Source organism: Cynocephalus volans, chromosome 7 (genome assembly GCF_027409185.1).
Source record: "Cynocephalus volans isolate mCynVol1 chromosome 7, mCynVol1.pri, whole genome shotgun sequence".
NCBI lineage: Eukaryota > Metazoa > Chordata > Mammalia > Dermoptera > Cynocephalidae > Cynocephalus > Cynocephalus volans.
The window spans coordinates 147,078,655-147,092,059 of NC_084466.1; the positions used below are offsets into that span (position 1 = coordinate 147,078,655).

Consider the following 13,405-nt stretch of genomic DNA (forward strand, 5'->3'; position numbering starts at 1 on the left):
TGAGGCTATTGTCTGTATAATCTAAGCTGCCCAAACCAGCTCTAGATTAATCTGGATGTTCTGTTTTTGGATCTGCTTTATTTGAAATAATTGTTCCCTTCTCCATTGTTGGTGACCATGCAGCAAGTATTTGTTCTTCTGCAGCTGAGATGGCCCAGTTCTGCCAGGTACGTGGGGGCTCAGAGCGCAGGACAAGGAGCTTGCAACTGAGGGGAGGAGACAGTCCCCGAAGGCACAGGAGCTGGCACAGTTGAGTGAGAGGGGGTGGCAGCCTTGTGTGCTGGTGTGTAGCATCACAGGCAGAAATGCAAAACTGGTACAGGGGGGAGTGCCAGAGTACTGCCTGCAGCCCAGGCCCAGAAGGAGGAACGAAGACAAAGACTAGAGACAAAGAAAGACAATGTGGGGGGGAGGGGTGAACCAAGGAGACCAGGGCTGGGCCTGCCGTGAGAGGCCCCAAGGGCTAGCTAGGGCCGAGAGGAGTGGGGCAGTTGGGAGCCAGGAGAGATTCCCAAGCCAGATTGAAGAGTCAGTGAGCCCAGCACTATTTTAAGCAGGTCAGCCCAGCATCCTGGGTAGGCTGGGAGCAGGGAGGTCTTTACATTACCTCAGTTTTGGTGTGGGAAGGAGGGGCAGGACAGGCTACATAATTTGTGGAGCCCAGTGCAAAATGCAAATGTGGGTCCCTTGTGCAAATAGTGTGAAGCATTTCAAGATAGCAGCAGCAGAGCATTAAAACAAGCATGGGGCTCTTCTGAGAGCGAGCCCGCTGGGGTGGGAGGTTGATGAGGTGAGGAGGCCTGGGGTGTTGGAGGGGCTCAGAGAGGGTTTGGCAGATCTGGCATTTCCCCAGCACAGCTGTCCTGGGACACATGGGGCTTGCTGCTGGTGTACCCACAGTGAGCCGGACAGGAGCACATTTTCAACTTCTGCAGTTTCATTTTCTGGATTGAGTAGTGCCATTGAATCAATTTTAACAGTCCCAAGCCACATCTATACCTCTAGTTTGTGCAGAGCAATATTATAAGGCAGCTACATAAAATGTGCTAAGCAAATTAACCTAGCGATGGCTTATTGTGAGCCCACCAAGAAGCACCATTATCAAGGTGACATTTGGCGGCTCCTCTATTCTCTAGCGGAAAACCAAACAGACCTCAGTAGTTGCAGGATTGTTTTCTTTCTTTTTTCAAGACTAAGAGTGCTTCTTAAAATGCATCTGGTATAATTACAGAAAATGGCTCAGGGTTTTGTATTCTGAGAAAGCAAACAGCTCAAATACTGTATGTGAAAATTGAGGACATTATGGTAATAATGCCTTGCCAGTCACTGGGGCGGGAATGTTACTAGCTGTACAGTGTACGACAATACTTAGAAACTTGGCTGAAATGAGGTGAGTATTCCAATTTCCCAAATGCAAATAGCAAATGAAAAGCTTTTTTAAAAATCTCATCCTTGTTTTTAATGCTTTGCTTAGGCCACAGGGAAAAAGCTTGTTTAAAACCAGTGAGAACTCTCCCATTAAATACACCAAATGCTCCAAGGTTGTGGCTACCGAAGGCTCATGTTTGGGGTGCCAAAAAAATTGTCTTCTCAGAGAAACCTAATTTTGTTTTATAACTTCTAAAATTTCATCTATTCTTATGTTGAGTAATCCGCTTAGCAAAATTTTAATCTCCAACTGGTTCCCCAGCTACCCAGCAAATTTAAAAATGGTCTTCATCTTCTAGTGCTACCTGGTAGTGTGGAAATGCTACGCTCTAGTATTGATGTAGGCAAAATAATGGTGTGAACTCTGTTGTCCCTTCAGCATGAACATGATCCGTAATTTTTCTAATATCTTCCAAGCCTGGTAGATATGAACTTGGGGAATTGCAGCTCTTCTGGGCACCCCAAGACTCTGCTTCCCCCATAGTTCAGATGGAAACAGTAGCTGAGAAGGGACAAATGTGCCTCTACAGTCTTCCCTTGTGAGCCATTGCAAATAGGCTTTTGATGTAATTTGTGCCAATCACATCCTCATTTACCAACAAGATGTATGACTCACGTATTCAGCGTTGTAAAGAAGTGTGTTTAAAACAGCATTTTAAAGTTGATTAATATGTTTCTGATTAAAGAGTACTTAAAAACATCATATATGACTCACGGTTTCAGTGTTGTAAGCAAGTGTGCTTAAATAGCACTTTAAAGTTGGTTATTATACTTCTGATTAAATAGTAGATAAAAACATGGAACATCAGAGTTTGCAGAGACTTTACCAAAAGCTTTTGAGCCAATCCTCGTATTTTACAGGCACAGGAGTTGGCAGCTCAACAGGAGAAAATATTTGCCCTGGTTAGCGGCAAGGCTGCAGCCAGGTCTCCAGACTGTCATGGTTTCGAGGCTCTCTTCTTGCCCCCTTTCTATTCTTTCTACCTATTTACTACCATACAGTTTGTACTTTTAGCTACTAAAAATAAAGAATGCAGAGCAAAATCTGTCTTTCTTGTATCTAGCTGGGCCCTTCCTGGTTGTACCAGGCTGAACTGGTAAAAGCCCAAAGAGTGAGTTGTTGATTGCTATTTTTTAATTAATGGGCAGGGAGTTTATAAAAAATCAGCCTGATTTGGGGGGACATGGACCCTCCCCACCGGGCCCTGGAAAAATACACTCTTTTTACCAGCCCCTGCTGATGTGAGCTGATCCAGCTGTGTACATTTCCAAAGGCATGTGGGGGAAGCTGCCTGAAAGCAGGCTGGTCAGTCAGTCCTTTCTAAAGCCTCTTGTCTTAATCTAAGGGGGACCCACTCTGGAAGGAGACACCCTACATCACTCAGGTCACAACCAAGACTTCTGTATTCATGGTCAGGTTGGTGCCATCTGAGTGGCTTTTTGTGGGTAAGGATACAGGAAAGATAGGTTGCCTGTCTGCTGTTTTAAAACTGGATAAGAACTCATGCCAAACGCTGAAAATACAAAATAACAATTCTTGGGAAACTTTTAAGTGTTCATTTGGCTGGCAATACAAGTTTTTCCTTTTATTTACTGTTCAGGTACTATACTTTTACTGAACATGTGTGACCAGATAAGGATCAAAGGACCTTTGGTTTTGGCGTGTGTAGTGATCACATATTCAATAACACACTCTCCAAAGCCTGAGGATGCTTGGGGGACTTGAATTCCATCTCGGAGGCTCGTGTGATTTATTTTATAATTCCAGTTGAACTATTCATTGCATGATTACTATTGTGTGTAAAAGGTGATAGCAGGAACTATACTAGTGACACCTGTCATTATTTGGTCCAATAAGTGAATTTTAGACATTTATGTACGTAAAAGCAGTGTTCCAGGCAGATAATGTGAAAACACCTTTCCATTTCTCTTCTTCACAAATCAGGTAAAGATGTGGCATCATAGTCTTTGCTTGCTTAGCCTAAGGTTTAAATAGTAGTTGCATCTTTAGAACCAAAAGATATTGCAAACCAACCAGCTGGTTTGGGAAAGAGTTAACTCCACTGCTGGGGGCGACTCTCTTGGCTTCCTCCTTAGCTTGTCATTGTTTCGGTGATCTGCTTTTTATCAAGCCAGCGTCAGTGGCTTCATTTATTTCCATAGTTACCTGGTGTATTCAAAAGCAGTTCGTTTTCCTCACAAATCTTAGCTAACATCTGAACGACAGGGAGGAAGCCAAAGGGCATGAAATCGCTACGATCTACTGTGGTTATTTTTTTTTCTCTAGCTTCAGCCAGTTGGTCTGCAGTGGGCTTTGTAGGAATAAGCAGTGACCTTTTCAGCTTCTCTGTGGACAGAGAAACCAGCTGTTCTGAAGAGGGATCTCCTGTCCTCAACATTATCAGGGTGGTAGGGAGGGGAGGATGGTGTATTCTCCTCTGAAATCAGCAGAAACCGGCAGTGGAATGACAGCCTTTCTCGTGGGGGGCAGAGGCTCCTTGAGCTGTGTGTCACAGACCAGGGCTTACACCTAGGAAAGTGAGAAATGCATGGCCCGTGCCATTCCCTGGACTGGCCAGCCTTTGTGGTTCCTTCCCGCCTTGCCGTTGGGTTATTCTATACATGCTTTGTTAAAATACCAAAGGAATTAAAACCCACAAAACTGCAATGTTTCTAAAGAAAACACAGCACCTGGACTGGTAAAAAGCACCCTCTGTAGGCTCACAGCCCTGTGGTGTTCACTGAAATGGTGCACGCTCCATCCTAGCTGCTCCTGTGACTGGTGTCCCTGCTAAACTGTATGCCAGCTGGGCCTGGCACACGTGAGACACACTCAAGGTATGCCTGTCACCCTGAATTTGGGTCAAGTTGCTTACTTTCCCTGAGCCTCAGTGTTGCTATCTGAAAAACAGGCATGAACCCAGCTGCCTCATGGAACTGCGGTGAGAATCCCAGGCCGCCCTGCATGCTAGTTCTCTACTTGCAGGCACGGGGAATACCCAAGTCTCCTGGTAAGAAGGGGCCTTAGTGGCTTCCAGCCCTCCCCAGTGTGTCCTACCAGCTTACTGTGGCCACCAGTCAGACTACAGACTGGGCATAGTGGTGGTTTGGGAGCCACAGACAGGGGTTGTCACATTTTACCTAGTTTTGTCCTGAAGCCACCCCATGCTCCAGCCTGCAGTCTGTGAAGGGACCACAGATGTCTCATTTGGCTACAGGGTTGTCCCTGGGGCCAGAAGGGCTCCTTGTTAGAGCCATATAAACAGCCAAAATGAAGGACTAGTGAAAGAAGAGTTAAACTCCTAATTCCAACAGCTTTGACACTATATACTGGCACTTCAGCTACTAGATATTCCAAACATATGTCGAAAGGGGTGAGAAGCCTATGTTTATTTCAGGGCAGCTGGGAACGGTATTGTCATTTTTCCATTCTTGCCAGAAAAGTGCCGTAGTTGCTGAAAATAAACTGCCTGCAAATTCTCTCTGAACTTTCTGGACTTGACTTTACTCAGCACCCAGCAGTAAGACCCCCATACTGGGTTTCTTTCGTCTACATGAATAAGGAGCACAGAGCAGTCGGCTCAGGGCTGGCTGGGATGAGAAAAGCTGCCATTTGGTGGCCATCTGAAATGTTCTTCAGAATACCCGTGTCTTTCCTGGTTCACGCGATTCGTTTGGAGCTCCCTTAGTGAGTTACAAGCTTGTCTTAGTTCACAGGAGGGTTTGTAGGAGGGGGACTGAGTGGCTGGGAATCTGTCATAATTTTGAGATGCTGTTTGTGTTTTTAGTATTTGGTTTCTGGATACACATGAAACAGCTTTAAAAAAATATGGCTATGATCAGGAGAACTTTTGGAAGGATTCCATTTAAAGACACACACGCCCTTTGGCTACCCGGGGAGTTGGTAGAAGTTTGCAAGGAAAAGCCCTGGTCTACGGGGAATGGCCCAAGTGAAATGAGCCCGATGCCATTTGACAAGTCACTTTTTTGTGTTTCAGTTTCCTCACCTGTAAAATAGGCAGTGATCGTCTGTTCTTACCATATCATTGAGCTGGTGGTATAAGTGAGTTGAGTGTAACCTTTAAATGGAGGTGTGGTGCTTATGATTTTTTATTATCACCTGGCATAGAAGACCCCTTCCAGACTGTGCCTGGGGCTGAGGACGTGTGGCCCTTCTACATTCTTGGATTCATTTGGTTACTCTTCAGGTTCCCGAGGGTCCAGGGCTGGAGAGAGAAGAGGCTTGCAGATGCTCCAGGCTGTTCTGGGTTGGAGTAAAAAAAAACCCAGTAGGGCAGTAGCTCAGCCAGTATTGGCCCCTTCTGAGAGCAGGGGGGCCGGAAGCTGCCTGTTCCTCCTGCCCCCCAGGCGGTCTGCTCAATCCAGCAGAAACAGAGAGGGAAAGGACGGAAGAGGATGAAGGAGGAAATGAAATTTCTGAAGCACCTTCTGGGCTCCAGGCACCCTGGAAGATAGTTTGACATCCACATTTCTTTCTATCCTCCAGTCCTGGGAGGTGGGTGGTGGTCTCTCAGTGGGGCTGAGAGGAGACCCCTGGGTTAAGTGACAGGACTGGACGTCCAGCCAGACATGTGGTATAGGAAAGCCAGGGTCTTCCCACCACCCCTGCTGGTCCAGTGCCAGAGCCCTATGTGGGCAGTGGTCTCGTGGAGCAGTTTGGATTTTGAATTTTTGCACAGAAAATGAGACCTGTCTTTGTAGGCTGGCCTCATCGGGGTCGACAGGAAGGTGGGTTTTAAAATCATTCTTCCTAATGCCTCTTAGACGTAGTGCAGTTGTCTCTGATGCCAGTTGAATCACTTGAAGGCCTTTTACCCGAATCATTTGATTACAGGTGTCTCTTAGGGGAAGCTCTAGCAAGGACTGTAATTAAAGGAATGAAAAAATGACAGAAATAGGGGCTATGTAGTTTGGATGTGTTCTGGGTTGCTTGCCAATATGGTGTTAACATTTATTCCAGAGAAATTTCTGTTCAGAGTGGCAGTCCATAAATGTATTCACGTTCCAAGACAGTCAAACACAAAAAGGTCATGTAGGAAGCACCAAGTATATGAACTTTTAGAAAAGTCTACCAAACACTTATCTGCCTAATCCCAAAGGATAACCAGGAGAGATTCAATACGAAGCCTTAAAAAAATACCCTGCAGTCACCGGATTTTCCTTGTGTTTGTGTTTTGCAGAATCGGCTATCCAATTCCCATGTTTGCGGGATTCTGCATCATGTTTGTCTCAACAATTAGTAAGTGTCTGATGTTTGCCTTCTGAGTGTGGGTCTCAGGATGGGCTCTGACGCCCATGAGTCGGGAATTAAGAATAAATCTGGGAGGAGGGATTGTGTATTGGCAACAATTGCAGAAAGAAGTTGATAGATAGAGGTCTTCATGGAGAAAAAGCATGAGGTGGTTGATGTGGAAATGCTCCGTCGGGTTAAGTAAGGACTTCAGACATGTGCCTGTCTTCGGTGGTTCGAGTCGGGACGGCCCTGATGTGCGGTCCTGGCCTCCTTCTCTCGGCAGTGTTTGCCTTCTCCAGCAGCTACGCCTTCCTGCTGATCGCTCGGTCGCTGCAGGGCATTGGCTCCTCCTGCTCGTCTGTGGCTGGTAGGTGTGGCATGCCTGGGCAGGACGAGCAGGTGGGGGCTTTGGTCTGGTGGGGACAGTTAGCTGGACTAATTCAGGGAGCCAGGGTGGTGGGAGTGGGAGTTCTTGGAGAAGGTACCTGCCTTCCTCTTGGTTTCTGCTTGGTCTTATGTTGTAGTTCATCTCACAGGTTTGGGAAGGTCACAAGTCAGATGGGGAGGGAAGGCAGTCACAGATTATTCTTTTCATGTTCTGCAGAGCTTGGCTACTGACCTTTTTTCTTCCTGCTCAGGGATGGGCATGCTTGCCAGCGTGTACACAGATGATGAAGAGAGAGGCAATGCCATGGGGATCGCCTTGGGAGGCCTGGCCATGGGGGTCTTAGGTGGGTAGGGGCCACTGTGTGGGCCAGCTGGTAGCAGGGGCCTGTCTGGCATTGGACAGTGGCAGTGCTCACCCAGTGACCCTAGCCACAGCAGGCTGAGTCCACATCGACAGACTCCCCAGCTGTCCCCTTTTTATTTCCTACTTTCATGGAGACTTTGAAAAATGGTAGGAAGACCTGAGCTGGGAGGACCTGGGCTTCTCCTGCCTTGAGACCTCCCTGGGCCCAGATATGAAACAGAGGATTGAACAGGGTGGTCTGCCACATCCTTTCCTCTCGAACATTCTGTGAGTTAAGATTGGAGAGAACCTTCTGGTCTTCCGTGTGTACCTCCCCCATCTGCTCTGGCTGACCTCCCAGACTAGGGGACAGGTAACATCTACCTTTGTCTTTTATATTCCTGGCCTTCACTTTGGAGGCTGCAGTTCCTATCTGTGCTGGTTTACAAGGAATGAAGTCCTTGTTTACCCATTTTCCTGTGCTACAGAAGCAGCGCAGCCCTGTGACCTGGATCTTGTTTTTCTCCTATCTTTGCTTTTTGGGTGACCTTTATAGGCTTTTGCCCATTTCTCAGGTGAAAAGCCACTTGGAGGAAGTTGCCAAGACAACTTAACACTCACTAAATAGACTGTAGGGTGACCACCCCAAACCTTTTTTGGGACAAAGTAGAGAGAAACAGAGGAAACAAATGGATGATTCGAGTATGAGGGGGCATCAATTCCTGGGGGCTGGCACTGGCCTCTCTTTCTCTTCCTTGCAGTGGGCCCCCCCTTTGGGAGTGTGCTGTACGAGTTTGTGGGGAAGACAGCCCCCTTCCTGGTGCTGGCTGCCTTGGTGCTCTTGGATGGAGGTGAGTGAGTCCACTTGGGCTCCTTGGCTGTGACCTTGACATCCCTGACAGCACATGCTCTGGGCTGCACCTGCTTTCTGAAAGGGGATTGTCTTTCTTTTTTTTCCCCTTATAGCTATTCAGCTCTTTGTGCTCCAGCCATCCAGGGTGCAGCCAGAGGTAAGCAGCTGGGAATGAGGGCCCTGCAGTGGCCACAGTGACTCTTCTAACCCCTGTTTTCGCTTGACAGAGTCAGAAGGGGACGCCCCTAACCACCCTGCTGAAGGACCCATACATCCTCATCGCTGCAGGTGGGGCTCCCTGGGTTCTGCTCACTCATGGGTGTGCACGGTGACGGCTGTGTGCTGGGGCGGGGGGCCAGGACCACTGTTCATTTTGCTGCTGGAAATGTTGAGCCATAGAAAAACACAAAAGGCAAAGAGGTTATAAGCCACAGGGAAAAGTTGTCTTCTGTCACTGATTTCCGACACTCAGCCATGGTCCTTTTTTGTTTTTCATTTGGGGCAAATCAAAATGGTGTAGGCAGAGCTCTGCACAGCTATTGGGGCAATGGGGATGCCCTGCCACAGAGGTTGGTTTTGAGCCAAGTTTGCTCGCTGTGTTTGTGTCAAAGGCCATCATTGTTTGGCCTCGAAATTTCTGGAAGGAGTCTGTGGCCTCACTGCAGGGGTCTTAGGAGGGCAGTCTGATTCACCTTGGCATGTATGAATAGAGACTGACAGTGGAGCCCCAGAAGGCCAAGAGGGCTCCTCTTTTCCTGCAGAGAGCATCCTTGCTGAGCAGCAGGGAGGCCTGTGAAAAATGCTTTGGCTAAAGGTCGTGCCTTTGGGTTCTTGGCTTGGCTGGGCTAAAAGAAAGCCCTCGGGTTCTGTGGCTCTTGGGCAGGGTAATGGGCTGCATTCATCCGAGACACTGTTGCCCAAGACTGGCCCAGTGGCAGGAGGCTGCCTGCCCTGCCAGGCCTGGGGCTGCCTAATGAGGGACCAGCTTTGTGCTACCTAGGCTTGAGAACTGAGGTCATCAGTGTCCCTTGGAGTCAGGCTCAGAGATGTGCTGATGTTCTGATCTCTGGGGCAGCCCTGCAGAGTGGCATGAGACCCAGTTAGGGTTAGATTTGTCTAAGCAGGGCTCACAAACACTAGTAGGGCTGGGGGGTGCCTGGGAAAACCTGGTGCATGCCCTGCCTTAGGGTATTTAAATTCAGCCTTTTTCAAAACCCCAGGCTAGTTTTGTCTAATTCTTATGCTGGATTTGGCCAGCACATCTGTAACCCTGGCCTAGACCCTGTCCATCCTGCCAAAGGGATATAAAGCTAATTCATGCAGTGGAACCTCTCTGCAAGATGCAGGAGGCATCCCAGAGCTGAGATCCCCCTAGAGCCCTGGCTCTCTGAAGTGAGGACGAGAAGGATGTGGTGAGGGATGGGGCCCCAGAGATGTGACTCCCTGAACCTTGGGCACGTCTGGGCAGGGCTGTGCAACCTGGGCCCCGTCTGCCTCAGGCTTACTTGGAATCTCACTGTCTAGCCCCTACTCAGGGAAGGAAATACAAGGATCTACCCAACACTGTCAGTCTATGGACAGTTCCAGGCAACCTTAACTGGGTGTTGGGGGAGTCTAGTCATTTATATGTTCTGCTTTCAAATGTCACGTAGAATAAAAAAATCATTCTTCATTATGTGCACACCTTCATCACAACTGCACAATGTTCTTTCAATTTGTTCTAGCAAATTAGAGTTTCCACAGGGCACAATGTAGGAAGTTCCCAGAACGGTGGAGGATAGATAGTGCTGTGTGTCTTTTTCCAGATGGTTCTGTATTTACAAAGGGTTCTGATTAATAGAGTGATAATGAATATTTGCATAGATACCCTATATATATAGTAGATTTAAAAAAAAATCTCTCAACAGCACACGTGTACTGAATGTGCTGTGATCTTTCTTGGATCTTCTGGCATCTCAGGGCATCATTAGGAATATCCATGTTCATTGCACTATAAAACACAGAGGCAAGAGCCTCAGGTTGCCCCCAGCCTGTGTGGTCTGGAAGTTGCCTGGCTGCTGGGTGGCCCCAAGCAAGTTACTTCAGTAATAAATTGGAGCTCTCTTTCTTCATTAATAAATTGGGAGGTTAAACCAAATGATCTCTATGGCTCCCTCCAGTTCCAAACTATATGACTCTGGGATTCTGGTTGTTTAAAACAACAACGACATAATAATAACGATAATAGTACATAACTCTTGCTGTCCCCTTGGCTTGCTCTTTATCTTTTTCTTATGAAAGTAGGAAAAGCTCTGGATACGTGAGCTGTGGGCACCTGGGGTCTAACTGTGTTTGGAAACGGTAGAGGACGCAGAAGCACACTAACCCTTCTCCTCCCTTGAAGGCTCCATCTGCTTCGCAAACATGGGCATCGCCATGCTGGAGCCGGCCCTGCCCATCTGGATGATGGAGACCATGTGTTCCCGAAAGTGGCAGCTGGGTAAGGACTGGGGTGGGCTCTTCTGACGTGAGTACTTTTGTCCGCAGGGCAGGTGCTGTCAGTGCAGCCCTGTGGAGCTGCCAGTACCAGAATGATAAAGTGATTGCTGCTGTTTGACTCTTAATGGGGTCATTGCCAAGGGCAGCCTTCGGGTGTTTCGGCTCCGGGTTTTTAAAATCATCTCAGATGGATGCAGAATTAATATAGAGGCATCAGATCTGGGCAGAAATGAGAGAGCAAAAATACAATCAGTATCTCTCCACGTTTCTGAATTGGACTAATTATATACAGTATATGTGGACAATGATAAAATTTATGTGAAAGATACTAACAAACTTAGTTGTTATGAGGATGAATTTTTAAAAGCGTTTTTAATTTAGAAAAGTAATACATGCTTATTATAAAAAGAAAGCACACTGATGGAGGAAATAAAATTTTAAAATATCATTTTCATCTTTCGCTCTCCCCCAGCCCAGTCCCTATGATATCCATTGTTAACAGTTCTGTGTGTCTTTTTCCAGATGGTTCTGTATTTAGCATTATACGTATGAAATACATAAAAATCCAACCCAAGTAGAATCTTGCATGTACATCACTGTATGACCTCTTCTTTTTTCTTCATGCTCTATTATGGCCATGTTTCCACATCATAATATGTACATTTACATTTCAAAATTAATTAAATTTTAATTTTTATCAAAGTTACACATGTACATAATTTTTAAGTCAAACCATTAAAAGAATTGTTATGAAAAACAGCTCTTTGCCTCATGCTTCCCGATCCCCAAAGCCCCACCTCAGATTCCATCACCTTCAACTCTTTTGTTTCTTCTGCTAATATCCTTATGTCTCTGAATAATATGGATACTCTCCTTTTTCTGTTGTTTTTGACTTTCCAATTTCTGATGTTGTCCACCAGCTTCCTAATATAGGAGATGGGGATTGAATGCCATTACTGCACCACCTGAAAATTGCAAACCAACACCACACATTTTCTCACCTTCTGTACTCCCCAAATAATTGCATTACATTTTTTTTGTAGCTTGGTATTCAGCATTGACGTTATTGTGACTGTGTAAATAGTGTTCAAAGCTGAGCTCTGTGTGGTACTGTAATTAATTTGCTTTCTTTTTGCAAACTCGTTTTTCCTGGAGTTAATCATTGCCTTGTCTTTTCATTTTCTTAGTTTTCTATGAATTGTTTTGGAATATATCCCCCAAACTCCTGGGTAGAGATGAAAGTCCCTCCAAAGGCAGCCAAGAATATTGGCAAGCCTGACCTTTCTGTGTGTTTGCTCGTTTGTGGACATCTGTCCTAGATCTCCAGTCTAGGCCCTCTTCCTTCATCTGGGTGTGTTCCTGGCCTCTCTTCTGTTTCCTGAACCCTTCTTTCCTGTGTTCCTTTCTCTCCATTTACTTCCTTGTTATGATGGGGCACATCCCCCAGCAGCTTCCTGAAGGAGGGCGCACGGCAGGGGGAGTTCTCTGAGATCCTGCATATCTGCAAATGTCTTTACCCTCACCTTACACTTGGTGCTACAAGGCCGTGCTCTAACCAACTGAGCTAACCCTTAAACTGTCTATTGAGTTTTTAAAATTGGTGCTATCCTGTCTCAACTTTGAAGAGCCCCTTTGTATTACCCTGTTTTATTTTTTTGTGAGATTGATATTGAAATAACCTCTCACCACTTCAGTAGGAAGACTTTCATTCAGTCCCTATTTCAGCCTTTGTGTTGCCCTTGGTTTTCATGCCCATGGTCCCTGGGTCCCAAATCATTCTTGTTTAGTGTCTCTAGAGAAACTGTCTCCTGCTTGGGTGAGGACTGGGGGATCCGGGGGTCCAACTGCTCTTAAAACAGCCTTTCAACTCTCTTGCCTGTTGATGGTCTTAGTCCTTAGCCTTACCTTCACTGTACCTGAGCCTTCAGTTCCTGAACTTTCTGGGTTATGAGTTACAAAGAGTCTTTGCTCTTGTGGGCCTCTCCATTTGCAGGTGGAAGCTTCCAGTATTCTGTGCTGTGTCCGTAAGCATTCTTCCTCTGCTTGCTTCTCCCTTTTATTCCTTCTGGCCCATTTGATCTGTCCTTAGGCGGCATGGGGGTGGGATGTGTGTCTAGAATTTTCCTTTATGGAAATTTAAATACAGTTTGGGGGGTGGAAGTGGAGAAAAACCTATAGATTCAATCTGCCCTGTTTAACAGGAAGCCCATCATTCATTTTAAGGGTTGCATTTTGTTGTATTTTACGGTTATATCATACATTTTCAACCCATTCCTACTGTTGAACATTAGTTCCATTTTTACCATTTTTACTACTGGGGTTAGTTCCATTTTTACCATTAGAAACATACTGCAGAGTGTGGTTTATATGCATTCCTGTTTCTGTTTGGAAATGTATCTGTAGGGCACACTCCTAAACATTATTTTAATATTTGGTAGCTATTGCACTAACATGGTATTATCAGTCTTTCCCAATTAAATGTGTAAGACAGGTTGTCTCTTTATTTTTACAAATTTTTTATGAATGAAATTGAGCATCTTTTTATATGTTTATTAGCCATGCATATTTTCTTCCCTGGGAATTTCTTATTAATATACTTTGCCCATTTTTCCTGTGGAGTCATTTGTCCTTTTCTTATTGATTTTAAGTGTCCTTTGTATAT

The 13,405-nt window shown here is 46.0% G+C and overlaps 1 protein-coding gene across 1 annotated transcript in view; it reads left to right on the forward strand.

Annotated features, from left to right (window-relative positions):
* The window catches only part of SLC18A2 (solute carrier family 18 member A2), a 31,885-nt gene that overhangs the window by 2,475 nt on the left and 16,005 nt on the right, over positions 1 to 13,405 (forward strand). The window contains exons 3-9 of the mRNA XM_063102985.1: positions 6,630 to 6,688; positions 6,966 to 7,049; positions 7,321 to 7,413; positions 8,174 to 8,263; positions 8,379 to 8,422; positions 8,493 to 8,553; positions 10,649 to 10,744. Of these exons, the coding sequence (XP_062959055.1) occupies positions 6,630 to 6,688; positions 6,966 to 7,049; positions 7,321 to 7,413; positions 8,174 to 8,263; positions 8,379 to 8,422; positions 8,493 to 8,553; positions 10,649 to 10,744 (527 nt within the window). The remainder of the gene's footprint in view (positions 1 to 6,629; positions 6,689 to 6,965; positions 7,050 to 7,320; positions 7,414 to 8,173; positions 8,264 to 8,378; positions 8,423 to 8,492; positions 8,554 to 10,648; positions 10,745 to 13,405) is intronic.